General features: G+C 34.1%; 1 protein-coding gene across 2 annotated transcripts in view; it reads right to left on the bottom strand.

Annotated features, from left to right (window-relative positions):
- The window catches only part of PDE3B (phosphodiesterase 3B), a 96,782-nt gene that overhangs the window by 8,045 nt on the left and 69,461 nt on the right, over positions 1 to 19,276 (bottom strand). Inside the window, exons 3-12 of one of the 2 annotated variants that reach the window (XM_080620143.1) lie at positions 18,464 to 18,709; positions 14,477 to 14,616; positions 11,202 to 11,308; positions 9,560 to 9,770; positions 8,950 to 9,023; positions 8,317 to 8,420; positions 7,403 to 7,537; positions 5,091 to 5,202; positions 4,160 to 4,273; positions 442 to 641 (exon numbers count right to left, since the gene is read on the bottom strand). In XM_080620143.1, the coding sequence (XP_080476269.1) occupies positions 442 to 641; positions 4,160 to 4,273; positions 5,091 to 5,202; positions 7,403 to 7,537; positions 8,317 to 8,420; positions 8,950 to 9,023; positions 9,560 to 9,770; positions 11,202 to 11,308; positions 14,477 to 14,616; positions 18,464 to 18,709 (1,443 nt within the window). The remainder of the gene's footprint in view (positions 1 to 441; positions 642 to 4,159; positions 4,274 to 5,090; positions 5,203 to 7,402; positions 7,538 to 8,316; positions 8,421 to 8,949; positions 9,024 to 9,559; positions 9,771 to 11,201; positions 11,309 to 14,476; positions 14,617 to 18,463; positions 18,710 to 19,276) is intronic. The other variant, XM_080620144.1, reaches the window with a different exon arrangement.

The raw sequence follows: 19,276 nt of genomic DNA, 5'->3' as shown, positions 1-19,276 counted from the left end.
TTATTTCTTCTTATTTCACTCACCCTCTCTTAAAGGTAATGCTTATTTACATTTTCACAGTAATTGCAGACACCACTATGATTTCAGAGGACTCCCAAAATGTAAGGTATTAATGAATTAGCTGCTTAGACAGTCCTAGGGCCAACTCTCTATGAAATAAACTTTTACTCTAACCTTCACTGATTTATATTATTTTCAATTTTGCAAATTTAAAATTATTTTTACATACATACACAACCAATATGGAATTTATCAGACCAAATAAAAAAAAAAAATAAAAAAATAGAAGTACTATACAAGTTAAGTATAAATTATTTTTCCCATTTCTTAAATTGGCCAAATGATCCTGAACAGGCTACAGAAGGGATATATAGAAGAGAAAACATCATTATTCTGATTTCAGATACAGATAAGTAATTTTCTGGTTAAAGAATTTCTTACCTGAGGTGCATTTGTAGCTACTAGAAAAGCATTTGTACGACCAGGATGATCATAATCATGCATGGCAGCTGCTACGTATAAAGCCATCAATTCCAAAGCAGGAATATTTGATGCCAGACAACCATAACTATCATCAGCAATAAAACAACTTTTTGAAGAAATGTAGCTGACTTGAACAGGAGAAATACCACTGGCTTCATCTAAGAAAATTTAAAATACAAAAATAAATGGGTTTTTTTAACATTATTTAATTCATATTTTTATAACATTTTAAATGACTCAGCCAGATAACTATCCTGAACATAATCTTAATACAGTTATCCTTGTAACTGTGGAGCTAAATAATTGACAAAGAAAAACTTGTACCTAAAAAAGAAAAGTCACGCTGTTAAATATGAACTCACTCCTCTAAACGAGATAACAAGGTTTTATTGAGGGACAAAGTCAATAAAGCAAAAGCAACAGCGCTGGGCACACGACTGTAGCCAGAGGCGCTAGTGATTAATGTTTGTTATAGGTTTATATACTTTAAGTCTTCTCCTCTTGGCGTCTGTGCACTGCTCTCCGGTGATTGTGGGCAGGGGTCTTGAGGATGAAGTAAGCAGTCTTCCTCTTGTGAGTAGGGGTCTCCAAGATGAAGTAAGGAGTCTTCCTCACGGTGTACTTTCCACCTTTGGCACAGTTTGACGCCCCAGTAGTCACACAATTAGCTGAAACCAGCCATATCTATAATTCGTCTGTTAACTAGCAAAGATTTAGAACAGGGTGACCTTCCTGCAAGATTTACTGCAGGATGGGCAGGCAAGGAGTATCCCAAGCTAGCAGATGTTTGGGAGGCTCTGTCTCTAAACTAACTGATAAGTAGAAGGATGGTGTGAAATAACTCATTCAGGTTTAGTGGGGCCACTAAATCCTGTTATCTCACTACAGACCTCCAACACAAATGTTGTTCTTTAAAGCTAAAGATACTTTAGAAGACTAGTGTGAAACAATTAACTCATGTTTAGTGGGGCCCCTAAATTCCACAGACTTATAACACATTGTTCTCTTTCTACAACCTAAGTTAAAGTAAAAAGTACTTTATATTTTCCAGGCACTAGTGTTTCTTATATCAAGCCCCCTCCTTTCTTTCTTTTACCTTTACAATTTCTTTTGCTATGTGACTCCATTTTGCTCAAGAGTTAAGGTCCTTCTTTAACTTGTTGTCTAATCTTGTGTCTTTAGCGAGCTTTGTTTCTGTTATTGTAAACTCGTACAGTTATATCCACTATATATTTTGATTTGCGAAAGCCAATACATTTATGTGTTTATCACAACACTGTTTTTTATAGATAAACTACCAATTCTGAAGAAGTTGAAATGCCAGTAAATCATAAATTCATCATGGCCACACAGGCTGTCCAAAAGAGGAGGGAGGGCAGCCTTACAAATACATAAAAAGCTTCAGTTATTTCATGACATTAGATGAGGAGGGCAAAATACTACAGGATGTTGTGGAGCCTGTAAGAAGTGTCCCAAAACTAGAAAGTGGAATGTTGCTGTTCTGAAACCAATTCTTTACCTAGCACTGCATAAGGATACACCTTGGAATCAATTTTTCGGACAATAATTTGCATTACAATGCTGAGGGATAATTATCATTCACACAAATAAAGAAGACTTTCAGAAGAGCTTTGAACAGTCATAATCAGGAAAAAGAAGTATTTTTAATACACCACAGTCAGAGCTCACTCTTGCCATGCAACTTTAGAAAAAGAAATAGACTTTACAATTCTGGCAATATTGTATTGTGGGGCACAAATCTAAGCTTCCTGCCCTCATCAGAACAGGAGAGGAAGGAAGAAAAATTTGCTCTGGTCCTTGAAACTCCGCGGTGCCTTAGAAGACATAAACCAGGCGAAGTCACTCTCTTTGCAGCTACAGTTCACTCCATGTTGCACAAGGCTGGTTCAGAGGAATGTTTCAGCAAGCACAGAAGGTAAACTAGGGGAACAAGGGATACTGCCATCTAGTCTCTGCCTCTTGACTGCAGTAGAGTTGTCATTTAGATTAGAAAGCAACCATAATAATCTAAGCTTTTAATTATTAATATGCACTTGTAGGTATTTGTGCCATGGGAGGGAATGAAGAGGAGAAAGTCTAGCAAACATGCACATCTCAGAATCCAAATTACAGATCTTGGAAAATCCACATGGGTACAAATGGTTCCACATTACTGTTAAGGTCTATCACTTTTTTACTTTCTCCTTAATGTCATGATGCTAAAGACCTCCTGCTGTTATGTAGAACTGGAATTTCATTACCTTCTTAAAAATGACAGCACTAAAAGAGAATTCTACAATTTCTCTCCAATCTCAGTAAGGCCAATAAAGGATCTATCAGCATCTCCTGTGGTATTTCTATAATTTGCCCATTTCTTGAACTGCAGACCTATAAGAAAAGCTCGGGGGACAGTGGAAACTACTGCAAAAGGAACTAAACCGCGTAAGTTAGAAATATTTGCATGATAAGGAGATTCATAGTTTTATCCTCCCTCCAGACAAAAACACTACTTAAAAAAAAAAGGAAAGAAAAAAAATAGTGCTTATTTAGTCACTGCATAACAAAAGGAGGCCCTTTTGCCTTAGTAGAATAAGCAAGGATAAAAAATCCTAGTAACACTGATACTGGAAGAGTTCCAAAACAATAAGAATATATATTTATTATTTTAATGTACTTTTTTTTTTTGTAAAAGAAAATAAAAATATTTTTATCATTTTTCTTTCCTCTAGTCAAGTCTCCAGTCCCAACCCTTTTATAACACTCAAAGGAAGAAAATGCAATAGGGTGCAGTCAGTGGGTATTGACAAACAGAAAAAAGAGAAAGGTGACAGCAGAGGGGGCTAATTAGTAAGGAAAAAATAACATATAGTGTACAATGTTCTGTACAGTTCACAAATTACTTCTTAAAATTACAGACCCATCTTTCACATATGAATCAGAGTTCTTAGAGAATGCTTGATTTCCCCATATTATTTTTATTAAATACATAGATTTTAATATAAAAGTGTATATTTAGAATCATAATACTTTATTTACAGTATACATTTTAGTAAAAACTACAAACCTAAGCTTAAAAATTAATTCCATGAAATCACAGACAACAGAAAAGTAAGCTTCATTAGAACTAATGTCATACAAAAGTTGAAGTCTTTATTTCTCTTTAAGGGATGTTATTGTTAGGGTAGTCATTTAAACATCTGCATGTGATATCTAATACAGGATTCTGAAATACTCATTTTTACACTAAAACCATTAAGCAGAACTTAAGTTACATACTTTGACTTCAGTATTTTTAATTTGGTCTATTTAATTTTCTAATTAGGAAATATAAGTCTAATGTATTTCAAATACCAAAAATATGCTGACTGTAGAATTATACAGGAGTTTCATTCAGTACAGAAAATTCAATAAGTGAGCCTGTATTCTTGTCTAACAAACTCAACATCACTCATCTAATAATTTTTCTAAAAATCTACTGCATGGTATTTCTGAATGGCGTATACTAACACTGTGGTATATCTATTGCCTTATATTAAAATACAAGGCAGTAAAAATTTAGAGTTATGAAAATAATTAGATATTTTCTTCCAGAGTAATTTGTTTTACCTATTGTAGTTTCATTAAAATATTCTTATAGCAAAAGAAAAAAAAACCCCTAACCTATGTGAATACATACCCATATCACTTTCCATTATATGCTCATTCGGAATTTGCTGGAATCCAGGAATAGGCCGTGTTGTCAGATACCATACTGCATGAAGAACATCTGTTGCATGTATGCGATTGTGATCTGAAAATTATCAAAATATAATCAAAAATGTTATCTGAAATATAATCAAGAGGATCGAAAAGGGAAAAAAAAAAATTCAAAACAAAACCAAACCCAGAAAAACAAACAAACCAAAAAACACCCAAAACCAGAAAACAAAAAAACCCAAAAAAAATCTGTAAAGTACTAAATAAGGGAGATTTTGATTAAATATAAAAGAAAAATTGAACTTAAATTGTTACTGGGGGCTGTATCAGCAAATGTTTAAGAAACAAGATAGATAACCATCAAACATCCTCTAAGCATACTTCACATCCTTCCTGAGAGTCAGGAAGGGATTAAGTAGCCTTTTAAATAAGTGATGGTGAGCCACTAGCATTGCTTCTATCTAATACCTACAAGCACGCGGTATGAACATCTGTGACATGGGAGCTGGAGGGGTAGGGGAAGGTGGAGGGTTTTTTTGTTTTATTTCCCAATAGATTTGTCTGCCCTAACCAGCAAGATGAATAATTATGGTCAAAATTCCCTATTTTCTTATTATTCTATTATGGGCCTAAACCAAATTTCTATTAAATCAGCAATTATTCACCCACTAAGTTCAGTATGTTTGATTCAACTACCCATTCAAATTCAACCTATATATATTAACAAATTCAGGTTTTAAGTCCACAAATTTTTTTGTTGCAATTCACTAACCAGTTCTAAATTCTGAAAAATTAATGAAAAATACATGAAGTTCATATATTGTCTATCTCTGTATTAAACATCAAAATAATACACACATGAAAGGAGACACAAATATAAAAAAAAAATTATGTAATTGGATAGTACTTACAGGGAATATCTCGGTAGCCGTTTTCTAGTGCACGGAAATAATTCATGAATTCTTGAGTTGGGATTTTGAAAATTTCAAACAAACCAGTGTCTTGAAATAAGGTGTAAGTTACCTAAATATATATTAAAGTGAATTTTAGTTTGAAAAATATACCTAAGCATAGTCTGCTTTTTCAAGTTTCAAAACGTTCCTGTATTTAAAATTTTGCTTGCTGATAAGAGTTGGACATTACTGACATTCCATTAAAGATTATTTGAAGCTATTATTAAAGAGATATGTTTAACGATTTTTTTATCACCCTCGCAAATACAGAATAATAAGTTTTTCTTTACTGATAAATTCTAAGCACAATTGATTATTTTTAATAAAATTCTCACAAATTTGCATAATACTCATACTTTATTCCATTAGTGACCTAAAAAAAGCAAAATCTATATTCTTACTTATTAAAAAATTCAAATTACTAAATATAGTAGCAGAGGCAAAAAACCCAAAACAACCCTACACAACAAAACCAAAACAAACACCACTACCTACCCCCACTCCCCCCTCCTCCAAAAAAATCGCAAACCAAACCAAAACCAAATCAAAACCATTGTATATGTTTTTGAGACTCTGGCAAAGAAACCTTTTTTCTTTTATTCATTATGACTTATCTTGGCTATTTTTAACAAAGCTACCTGGTAAATGAAAAAATATTTCAAAAAGGTATATACTGTCCAACCATGTGTACATGCTTTGGAAGTAGAACTTAGTGACTAGAAAGACCTAATCCCCCCTCCAAGACTACAAATATTAAAAAGCCTTTTCAAAACAAGTCACTGCTACTGATTTTTGTCCCTTCTTTCCCAGACACTTGAGAGAAAGACTAAGTTCTGAAGTGTGAGGGGTGCCCAAAGGAACCGGAAAGCAAATGAGGGGACATCCCTCCTTCCACCTATCCCAACCATTCCCCTTACACATACCAAATCTGAGAACATTACAACTGATGATAGTAAAATATAAGTTCTAATTGCCTCTTAACTAAGATATGTATCAGATGCTTACAAAGCACAATAGACAAAAGGACTGGGACAGGAGGAAGAGGACAAGTAGTACGTATATATACAATATCAGGAAGAACAGATACAGAAATACTGGTAGAATTAAGTAGAAACCTGCACACTGAAGTACTTACAGGTTTGAACTGTGCCCTATATTGCACACAAATTAAATGCAAGCTAATGTGAATCATAGAGTAATAGTATACTACAGTAAAAACACCACTCAGAATTGGATTGTCACATTCTAGTCTGCACATTAACAGTTGTCACTGACATGACAAAAGACCTGAAAGCATTTGAGCAAACAAGGTTAACTGAAGATTTAATCCAACACCCAGAATATTGTATATTATGAAATAAAAAAAAACAGTGTCTAATGACAAAATATTGTCTAATGACAATATTATCCCCATTATTTTTAATCTTTCTTCAGTATAGGTGCAGGCCTATGGCTCCAACTGGACCTGAGTGCTTCTAACCTGTTTAATTCCCTCCTGTCAACTGTTCCCAACACTACCCTCGAACAAGAGTAACATGCATTCTACTTCAGGGAAGAAAACTAAGATACTGGCAATAAAAATATTTTGTGGTCAGATCAGAAGCAAATCCAGCCTACACTATAGCTCCATGATTGCTAAATCCACTATAAAGAAAGAGACAGAAGCTTCCAGATGACATTGATGAATGGGAGAGGCTGGGGAAGAGCAAACAGGATTATACTTTTGCACCTGCCAATAGATTTTCTTCAGCACAACATGAAACTGCATGAGAAGAGCTTAATAGTAAATCAGAAAGAGATAAAAAGGGTTACTACATGCAGAAAGCAGCATGGAAAAAAATCCCATTGTTTGTATGATCAAGAGGCAAAAGACTGCCTAAAGGATCACTTCTCTTCCCCCACAGGTGTAGCGCTGGGAGAAATATTTTACTGAAATAAAGAAAAAAGAAATGGTTGACAAACAAAGTAGAAATTCTGAAGGCAGAAGACATTTTTTCCATAGAAAATGGCATATTACTACAAAACCTAGTAAGTGTGAATGTAACCTACTTTTACATTGAGAATAAAATTCAGAAAATTTGGAGCAAGTTGTCTAGAGACCAATCACTTTGTATGGTTTACAATGAGATGGAGTACATGAGAAATGACATCTGTACTTTTCAAGTTAGCATTCATATGTATGTTGACTACAAAATTTTCACAGTTTAAATAAAATATGATAGCCTGACAAGCTTTACACACCCTTCCACATATAATAAAAGACAGCAAACCTGGCTAAGGATTCTTCCAGACTGCTCTCCCAGTTCTTGTACAAGGTCAAAAATTTGGAAATTCCAATTGCTCATCTTCTCCATTAGTGAATCATGGTCTAATAACATTAGTTCTAATGCAGGACTCTGATCCACCTGTGTGAAAGTAAGGTACTTTATCATCCCCAAAATAGCAATGAAAACTAATCTTTCAGTTTTACTGGCAAAAAAGCCATGAAAATGGTGAATCATTATTGAACTTATTGAATAGTGTTGTAACTATGGCTATGAGAACATAATAAATCAATAGCACAAATAGCACAGTTAAGGCTTGACTTTTAATATTTTGAGGCAACAGATTCCAGGGCTTTTTGAGACAGTGCTATATTTTCATTCTTACTCCTTTTTAAACAAGATGAGTTAATAAACCAAAGGAAAAATATGCATTGGCTTACAAAACATTTACTGAGGTTTAGCAGCTCATTAATTAAACAAGCTTTAAAAAAATACATGTATAAACATAGAATGTTAGTAAAGCTTAAACCATTTGTCCCCCTGCACTTCCAATGTACTGCACTGTGTGAATGTTAACATGTGAGCCTCACTGAAACTGCCCCATCTTTCATAAACTTCCAAGAGAAAATACTAGGCAGTCAGTGTTTGAGCATTCTATCAACACTACATCTACACAAATTAATTATGATCAACAAAAAAATTAATACAATCACCATCGTTCTTGTCATTTGCGAATAGAATTTATGGAAGCTGGAACACAGCTTGTTAAATGAAAATCTGAATTCAAATGATGCACCATTTCCCTTCAGAAATTACAATTCTTAGCAATGCAATGACTTCTTTACAGCATGTTAGAAGTGATAAAGGAATACTGTGTTGATAAAAGTTATTGCAAGTTTTTTTTGCAATTACATGCTTACAAGCAGATTATTTTGTGTTTGATCGATCATTTTCTTCGTTTCAACTTTTTTCTTCTCTGTATGGTGGAAAGATTCATTTGAAACACTAGAACTTCCAATTTCACCTTAAAGAAAATACATACAAAAATACTACATCAATAATTTATTTGTAAATTACTACTGTCTAATAATTCTTGAGCTGATCATACAGATTATTCACAGAAATATCAGTAATAGCTTTTTAAAATACTTTTTAAGATTTCCAAAACAAAAAGTTGTAAAAGACAAAATTTATTAGCCAAAACCTATTTGAAGATTGAGAAAAGCTAGAGGCATAACTTTTTACTGGCAAAAATTTGTTCAGTGATTAGGTTAGCTGAGATGGCAGAGAACTTGTCTGATATATGGAGTACAGAACTATAACGTTATGCTACTATTATATAGAAGCCTATTATAAAATCCTTACTATGAAGCAGGCAGTATTTTAGATTATCTTAATCATCCTAAGTCACAAACTAAAATAGAATATATGCATATAAGTTACTTAGGGTATAGGAAAAAAAATTGTGTAGAAATATAAAAATTTAAATTTCATTGGCTTTTTAAGAAAAAAGGCAAACTGATATCAAATATTTGCCCATTTTGAAAACTCACCTGATTTCCTGTCTTTATACTCTGCAAATTCCGGTTCTGGCATTGAGACAGGCTTGAATATCTGACGTCCACAGCTTACAGAATACATGAAAAATATTTACAACATTGAGGAATTTTTCTTTTGCTACAGCTCTGTTGTACTGAAAAATACCTGCAAATTTCTTAAAAAGACACGTTTTTGAAGGTTCCTCCATAAAATTACCTTAGTATTTTTTCCTAAATTGGGCACATACAGATTTAGCTTGTAACTTAGAAAATAGTCAAGCATCACCCCTCATGGACTCATCTCACTAAATTAATAAAGTAGAGCTAATTATTTAGAAAGTATTCAGATAAAATTCCCAAGTAGGAAGTCCTCCTTTTCTAAAAGTTTGTAAAATATTGTTACTCTATAATAACTGCTGCCTTTGAAGATGAGTTATTTGAAATCAGTGGTATACATACAGCATTCTTTAGTCTCCTCTGGACAATATAGTTACAGATTATTATGAAATTTATTTTCTTTTTTTCTAGTATACTAGTAGCTGTGTAAGTCTTGTTCTGTTTTTCATTTTAATTGTATTATTTTCAACACACATGAAGTTACTAAAAACATAACAGTTTACAGTACCTGCTACACATATAACATACAGATGTTTTAACTTGCTGCTGAAAATCTGGAGAACTAAATGTGTATCCTGGAGGCTTATGTATATTAATGCTTGGTTTTGTAAGAAAATCAGCAGTATCAGGAAATTCTACAGGCGACCAGCAGCTGAAAGCCCCACTGGAGACAGATCCATGACCAGGTGAACCCACAGGACTCAGGCCAGGAGATGCACCTTCCAAAACAAACATTGCATGGGGTTCAGATTACAATAAAAACATTGCTGTTTAGAAAGACTGAAATTAAACAACAAAAACCTTATATGTTGTAAAGAATGTGCAAGCTGTCAAGACACAGTCTCTAGTTCACACTGTCAAACTCATATTAAGTACCTAGATCTATTCCAAGTTTTGAGATCTACAACTGTGTAGCAGTCTAGACTACATGCCTGAATGGACAAACTATGTAATGTATTATGACATCTGGCTTTCAAAGGTTTGATTTATGGTTTTAGATGTGGCAAAATTAATCAGTAGCTAAAACTTTCTGTATTCCTTTCTGATTCAGGATTGCTTTTTCAAATTAAAAAAAAAAAAAAAAATCAAAAATCCTCAAAATCAATTCTGTATTTATAACTGACCTAGATAAAAATCTTTTACCACATTGTTTTGCAATAGAGAAAATATACGCTTGAGACCTTTTTAAAAACAAAGTAAAAAACCCAAAATGGGTAATTACAGATAAATAACAAAAGCAAACATACTTTCATTAAAAAGAATGAAGTGCCCATGAGGAAGAAGAGTATTGCTATAAAATAAGGAATGCATAGATAATACACTTCCAATAGCATCATAGGCTACGCTGACTTGACTCACACATCCTGATAGTAGTATATAATTGCATTTTCTTACAGTAAACGACAAGATTTTTCAAAGTTCTCATTGCTAGATATAGAAAGAAGTTTTAGAAAGCAAATGTCACTTCACTACCGCAAAGAAAGACTGGAAAGTTGAGAAGAAATTTGTAAATTCCCTTCTAGAACTTAATCAGATTAATACTCTAGTGTTGGTTGCGTAATTTCATCCTTTTTACATGTACAAATTCAGCAGGTTTTAATGTATAACATTACACTTTATTGCCGCCAAGATTAAGTGGAAAAAAGCAGAAAGCAGCTCAGCTTTTATGAAGACAGAACCATTAAGAATATGCAACAGTGTGTTTACATGCAGATCTGGCCTGAGTTCTCACACTTCCTGGTGTTTAGAAGACTGAAAGGGAAACAACCAAACCATCAGTAAGTAATACAGAGAAAACTGGTCAAGTTTGGGGTTTTTAAACAACAACAAAAATTAGAAGTGTATTCTCTTCACTCAATCCAACCTGCTTATTTAAACTTTTATAAAACAAAATTATTAGACAGGTTTATTTTTAATCATGGTAAAATGGATAGGCAGAGATGTCAAAAGAAGTATCAAATTTTCACTTAATATGGGCAAATAGATCAGTTATAATTTCTGAAATACTGATATATACATTATTTTAGCACTACTGCTACAGTATTTACTAGCTTATTACACTGACAGTGTTAGAATAAATTCTATACCAACTCCTTCCACAATTTTAATATTCACCTCAGATGGCTATTAGGTCTTTAGGAGTGTCTTACCTGATCGTCTGGGACCTATATGATGAGCCAGTGTCACAGAAGATGATCTTTGTTTTGGTATTGTCAGCGTATTTGCACCAAAAGATCCATTTGAATGCGATCCTTGGCTGAAAGTAAAACAGAGTGGTTTTTTTTCTTTCCTACCTTGTTTTCAATTTTTATTAAATAAAATGCTTATAGAATAGCCAGACTGCTCTGTTACAGGCGCACTACCATTCAAGAAAAAGAGAGTACAGAAAGAAGTAAAATTCAAGATCAGGTAGAGAATATGTGTCAATTGTAGGGAATTAAAACTGTTGGGTACTGAGTAAAATTTAAGAGAAATATCCTAAAATGACACAGTATATTTGGACAACATGCCACAGGTTTTACTTTCTAACATGGTTTCCTTGAACATTATAACAAAGCAGGCTATTTTCTAACAGATTTGAGAAAATTTAAGATTGATTACTTTGGAAATACTATGACAATCTTACACAGCCATGGCTTGGCTTTTCGAATCAATTTTTCATATTTAATAATTTTGTTATAATCTTAAAACTAAAGCTGGTTTTGACAAAGACATACTGTACTTCAGTAGCTAAAACGTTAAACTCAACTGTTAAATTATGCCATCTGCTGTTCTAGACATGAAATTGCACTCCAAAATTCCAATTATATATTTCCTTTAGTAAAAAAATATGTAACATGCAATTAAAAATAACTGTATGCATGTATACTAAACTACAAATATTTTATGTAAAACTAATTCTTTCATTTCGGCGTGGGAAAAGAGTATTTACCGAAACAGATTTAACCTTGTTTGATGAGATTTCAAACAAAAGTCAAATATAGAAATAATACTTGATCTCCCATCATTTGTTTAAATATACTAATATACAGAAATGAGTTAAGTAATAAACATAGATTTATTCTTCTGAAGACTGATGATTCTGATGTGTTAGTCAACTTTAAAAATGTTTGGGTTGACAACTGGAAGAGATTGAACTTTTCACTATTTGTACACTGTTCAGCTATCACAGCTTGCATGTATTCTTTTAACACACATAAAAATGCTGCAACAGTATTTAGTGTAGGAGGACTATATATTAAGCAAGGTCAGTTCATCTTGAACTAGTGTTTGAGTAAGAAACCAAATCAAGAATTTGCATGCAAATAAAACAGCAGCTCTCAAGAGTGTCTTTTGAACACTGTCTGGATAGATAGACAAAAAAATAAAAATCTCCAACATGACTTTTTGTAGCAATATGCATTTTTTGTTCCATTATTTAATATCTTATCTTTCTCAGCTAGAATTCAGTTGAAATCAGTCATTATAAGTAAAAAAAAAAAATTGACTTTTTATAAGCTTTCCTATTAGTGAACAGTTTGCTGTTTTACTCTCCCTTTTTATTATTAGCCTGCTGCTTCTTGCTTCTCTTCTAACATTCATTAAATCCTTCATTGGACTGAATCAGCTTCCTAAGTCAGGAAAAAGTGTCTTTTTATTGCTGTTATTTTCCTCACAAATTAAGGGGCTGACCCAAGAGCCGGAGCCAATGGCACCGAGTGCTCTAGGAATGCAGGACTGCCTTTTTTGGCAGCAGGAAGAGCTATGACAGTTTGGCTATTTCATTTCACCTTACCTGTAAGGTAAGCATCCATGGTGGATTTTTGAGTTGATTATGTGTTAGAAGTTAAAGGGAACCTGGTAAGAATGATCACTGGGAGACACAAGAAGATGGGGGCAGTGCAAGTGTTGGCAAGTACTCCAAAGGGACACAAACCACAAAAAAGTCAAACCCATATTCTAGGACTGTATGGAGGTGACAGGAGCAGGGAAAAGGAACATGGCTAACTAGAAGTACTGGTCATCAGGGTCAACAGATAATTTAAAAGTGATGAAGTATGAGCAAGGGTGTTTTCTGTATTGCTACTTTCATCAGGTGAGAGGTTCTTCAGTTGGTAGAAGCTGCAAGGAAACTCTCTGTAAACATGCACTGCATCTGCACCAGCAATGCTGAGCCTCAAACTGACATCCAACGGTCTAAGTTTAAAGCAATTTCTCTGGCCTCTGATTATTTCTTGTGGCTATAACTGGGGAGATTCTTTCAAACACTGATAATCAAATCAGCTTGAAAATACAATCTTTAAACAACTACTACTGTTACTACTAGTATCTTAATTTTGTGTGTAAAGTACAATTGAAGTTTTGCTATGCTGAAACTTGAACAGCATATTTTACACCAAGAGGAAAAAGCTATTGGCAAGAGCCAAATTATTTAAATGGTTCACTTCAAAATTAAACAAAATACTGATATAATAAATTCTTGGATGTGTGTTTATAAACTTTCATCCATTGCTAGTAATTATCAGGTATCAGCATAATGCATATTTTCTTTTAAAGAATGCCCTTATGACCTATGTAAAACCATTAAAATTTTAAGAAATACTAAATGTATTAAAAAAAAAATAAAAAAAGGCAGCAAACCCACACACATTTTAATGCATTTAAGCTGCAACACAATTTCAAACATCTGTTGGACTTTTCTTAGTTAATATTAAACAAAGCCATACACATTTACACGTTTAAATAAAACTAAGTATGTGACATTTCACTCATAAACCACATTAAACAAAAAAGAAAAAATGTACTATTATTTTAATCCTAATTTAAAATGTAATCTTAATTCTGGAAAGAAAAACTACTTGCAGCATACTGACTAACAAGTAGAGAAGAGATGATTTTCTTAATCTACCTTACTGCTTGCTTGATGACCATAGGAATAATAAGTGTTGCAATACACACAACAGTGGCTACTAAATGAGAGAAAGTTATGTCATCTTTTTTAATTAAAAAGAAACTGAAAAGAAACTACTTTTTAAATTAAAAATACATTATAAAGGAAAGAAATTTTGTGGCATGTGGAAGTTGAAAAGAGATAAAATTTTAAGTAAAAAGAAAAAGAAGGAAGTCCATAAAGTTTTAGAAGTTAAACAAGTTTGTTTTGCAACCGTGTATGTTGAGCTTTTTTTTTTTTTTTTATTTCCTACAAAAACTGATAGGCATGCCATTCAACCTCAGAATGACCTGATTTGTACTTGAGATCAGAGTTACAAAGTATGGTATATAATTAATTTGAAACATTTGTCCAGTTTATTCTGGCAGAATTTGGAGACTTGATTCATAAGATTTTACACTAAACACTTCTGCTGCCATGTTCCAGCCTTGCAGACATGAACATTTCAGAAAGGCTGCATTTATTATTGCCCTTAAAATATGGTTAAGTGCTTACCTTAATGTGTTATATTCCTGATGAGATCTCTTGCTGTTACTCCGTTCCCATCTAGATGTTGATTCCATAGGTGGAATACCAGAAACTCCTGAAGTTCGTCTCAGCTGTGGTGCTGGCAGGCTATTTCTGCTATTTAATCCCTGTTGAATAATTTAACCATGATTAAAATCTATGTAATTAAAAGCAGACATTAAAATTTTATTTATGGTTTGTGAAGACTATTGGAATTTTTTATAGTGAAGCAATAAGTACAGTATCTTACACTTACTCATTGCTCAAGAAAATAAAATAGATGCAAAGTATTTCGCTTACTAGGAATAATTATTATTCATATCTGTTTTTTTCTTTCCCCAAATTAAAATATGTAAAGATCTTTGTAACCCAAATTCCATGTGGTCCAACAATTGCTTTTCAGAGTTTTTAAAAACGGAGACCTTCTAGAGCTAGTTGCAGTAGGATTATGGATTACTTTTCTACATATCCCAATCACATGACTATATAGTCAGCTCTCAAGATAGCCTGAGATTTTGATAACTGAGATACTAAATATTGACAGTGCAAATATTGTGGAGCTTCTGGAAAGGGCAATGCACAATGCACAGGATCAGTTCTAGTCCATCAAGGCTCCCTCTCTGCTTCCATACCAGCCCCACACCACGCAGAAACCTTCCCAGGCACCTCACCACTCCCAGCCTGGACACTCTTAGTTTAGGCACACTGCAGCCCAGGCACTAGGAGTCATCGTTGTACTTGAACAGAAAGCCCTCTGCAAAGCAGGACAATGTACTCAAACAGTCCTGTATGGAAATAACTCAGGACTTACTAGCTCTGCCTTACTGAAATAACCTCAGAAATGTATATCCATGTTTAAATAACGACTGGTAGAACCTAACTACTAGAAAGGATAGGATCACTGAACTGAAACTGCAAAGTCAGCTCTGGCATATCTGCACTCCTTGCACAGATGTTGTATTTTAAACAAATCTATAACAAAAAAAAAAAGAAAAAAAAGAAAAAAAAAAAAAAAAGAAAAAAATCATCTCTAACTGCATTCAATCCACAATCCACTTGCTAACTCATTCCTAGATTTGGCACTCAGCGGAGAGAAGGGGGTGTGTGCAGGAGGGAAGATTCTTCTGCATGGCATAGATGTGAGTAAAAAGGATGCTAGGAAAAAAAAAAAAAGTTTAAAACAAAAATCCAGAGCAATATTTGCAGTTTCGGGTAAGGTCTGCAGGGTTGTGTGTAAGGACAAGTGATCCTTAGATACTACCATTTCAAAAGTCTGGCAAGAAATGATTTTGCAATTTTACGCTTCTTCTGATGGTCAAAAATCACACTTAACTCACAAAGCTCTCACATATTTAAAAAAAAAAAAAAAAAAAAGTGTTGACACAAAAGAGTACAGTCTCTTAGCCTGAAAAATGAGACTGCTTTGGGTCCTTGATATGGAATGTACCTCTGCTTTGCTGCAAAGCTGTAGTCACATCCAGTAAGGTGGAAGTGGACAGGCAGAATAAGACCGCCATACCACTCACAGAAACATGAAGCAGGCCTTAACCAGCCCTACCAGAAAGAGAACTGGAGGAGCCTATTCTGTCTGCTACCGTATAGTGGTGGTGCTCTAAGGGTAGAATGATCTTCTCTGTCAGCAGACTACATCAATCTCACCTGCGTGCTCTCTACAACAGCTGAAAATTCCCAACATTGGAGGAGAAATGTTCACTCCCTGAAACAAGTGCACTCATTAACACAGTATGGAAAGGAGGCCCCAACACCTGTACTTATTATTTCTTCTTCCTGGCTACTCCAAGAATGAGGGAACACCGAGGATATGACAAAACTCCCCTACTAGATAAAGAAGCAGAGAATAAACAAAATGTGGGTAGCAAAGGACTAAGGAACTCCAGATTGCTCTATGCTAGCAAAGTCACTGGTAATCACTATACAAAGAGGAAAAATTGCTCTGGAAACAAAATCTAGACTGTGACAGAAATCAAAGTTATTATGAAAAGAATTTCAGTTACCAGCAATAGCAAGGCCAGGAGACAAGGGGTGTGGATACTCAAGTGCTTGTCTAGACAACTTTTATTTGCCTGAAATATGAAAACTGTTAACATCATGTCTGTTGATAACACCAGAAATCCACCAATCTGGCAAGTATACTGTCATACACGAGAAAATCTGGGGACAGTTCTGTCATGATGGAAGTGAAAAGTCTTTCTGTTGCAGAGCAGTTCTGAGACAGTTTTTCATGTAACCAAGATTTCCTTTTTCTTTTTAGGAATTTCAATAGACAGATCAGTGAATAGCAGCAACAGGGCAGTTTACACTTACCAAGAAATTTGAAGCAAAGAGTTATTATCAGACTACCAGTTATTGCTTCAGTTTCTTTCTTTTCTTTTTTTTTTCTCTTTATCATCAGAAGTGAAAAAAAAAACCAAACCCAAACCATAATTTAATTCACTTTGGAAGCCAGTCAGAGAAGAGAAACGACAGTGCACATGTAATCCTCAGCAAAGAAACAACTTCTTTGAAATAAGGAGACTTTTTCTATTCCAAGTCAGAGAAAGAAAGAATAAGAACCTTTCAACACAGTCTGAGAAATCCCATTTTGAAAAATACTTTCCGTGGTGTATCATAATCTGGAGTTTACCCCTAAACCTACATTAAAGTCAAACATTCAATGAATGCCAGTGACAAGCATGATTTTATCCATCTGGTAGACTAATATAAAAATAAACAAGCCCCCCAATCTTAAAGAAAGAGTTCCTTTCAGGAAGGAGTAAAAGAGAATAGCTGTGAAAAAAAAAAAATGTAATCTTTCAATCTCACATAATCTTTATAACCAGTCTTCAACAATGAATATTTTTCATTTTAAACAATTCTGACTAGCTGGATAGAATTAATTTAAATAGTTAGTTAGATTTTCACATTCATATAAATGATATTTTTCACATTGGTATACCAATTCTTAGCAGTAAAGAAAAACATATCCTGAATGATTATGATCCCTACCTAACTGTTCTGCAGATATCCATGTGAAATTCCAAGTAATTTCATGCTGCAATAATCCTACAGGATCTTCCACAGAGTGATCTGTAGACACTGAGCTTTTCCCTAAAAGCCTCTGTTGTGACAATGGTTCTCCAATGGTTCTCCACAGGTATTTCACAGGATGAATCTGGCCCAAAGCAGTTATCTGGCTCCAAAATAGCAAGCCAGTTTGGGATAAGCTGCCCACTGTCTGGAAATGGAAGCAACTATAGGGCAGGGATTTCCCAGACCAGCCTTCAAACAGTTTCAAACTGCCAATACTGGGTTACTCTAGCAAGTAATTCTAGTGCTGGTACACCGCAGCTAAGTTCCTATAGTTGAATGTTTTTCCACCACATTCTTTAAGATGTCATATAGTAACTACATTCTTGCTTTCACTCATGGAGAAGTGACAGTAGATTTATGCACCAGTCCCATAATGTGATGTGCTCCACAGAAAGAAGAGTTATTTCTCCTTTTACATAGCTGATTTGCTTCTGTCTGATGGCTAGTTTGATGCTCACAAAAGTAAATTTATTTGGAAAAAAGGCCAATGAAAAAGCCACACTGACAGTAATTGCTTCATCAAGAATGTGGAGGAATCAAGGAGAGCCCTGTTTGTGCTGTATCATGAGAATATAACATCTTCATTTTATTTTCATTTTTAGCTTTTTATAATCCTGTGTTTATTTTGAGGAATCATGCATCAGAGTGTAGGCCAGTGCTTTTACCTGTCTATCCATCAACCCCTTAAATTTGCATTTTGGCACCTATCTACATTCCACTCAATGTGTTTTCACAGCTGCTCTCTTTTGACCTTAAACATAGTTCACAGGTACTCAGTAAAGAAGGTACTATCAATAAAATTCTTCCCAGATTAATTTTCCTTGATTTTTTTTTTTTTTTTTTTAATTGCAACACAGACATGAATGGGAATTAAAGTCATTTGACCTTGAGCAGCTTTTGATCTTTTTCAGCAGGGTCCTCTATTTCAGGGCAGGGGAAGAAACCAGGAAATGGTGTGAATGGACTAGCCTTTGGCCTGCATGTGCCTGAGAAAGCACCAATCAAGCTATTAACGCTTCGAAGGGAAGAAATCACTTGTGGTGGAAGGGATGGGTCAGTCAGGAGGTCTGTTAGCATGCTCCGAGCCTCATTTAGTACTGAAAGATCAACTCCATTTCCACTGCCAGCATTCTAGAATAGATGGAAATGTTGCAAACTATTAACATGTCAAAACATTTCACAGTATTTTAAGATTTAAATAAGCATCTTATCCATTGCAAAAGTAAAATATAAATTAAAAAAACAATGCAATGTACTTTTCTTTTGAAGAAAATATATACCTATACACATGTTTACACACCATTTTTGTGGGTTTTTTTCCACACAATAATCAAATATTTCAGAATGCAATATTAGCTTTCAGTTTATTTTTCTCCATTTAAGATAAAGATTTGGTGCCAATTTTTTTATCTTACATTTTCATTACTTTCTCTCAGAATTAAACTCAGTATTCTATCTCTTTCAATAATATCAAAAGAAATTTTGGTGGCCTGTCATAAGCCTCTTACAGAGGTGCTATTTCCACAGCTTCGTTACTTTTATTAACCCTAATTCTAACGAAACAAATCCTAACAATTCTGTAAAAAAAGTGATTAGTTTTTATTTGGTATAATTCTCTGACCTTCAACAGTATTAGCTGATTAGATAGAAGGTACAAGAGAGAGGGGGAGAAACAAGCAATCAAGAAAAAAGGTGAGA

This window comes from Psittacula echo, assembly GCF_963264785.1.
Source record: "Psittacula echo genome assembly, chromosome: 5".
Lineage (NCBI taxonomy): Eukaryota > Metazoa > Chordata > Aves > Psittaciformes > Psittacidae > Psittacula > Psittacula echo.
Note: the sequence above shows the minus strand (reverse complement) of the source record. Positions and strands in the feature narration are given on the sequence as shown.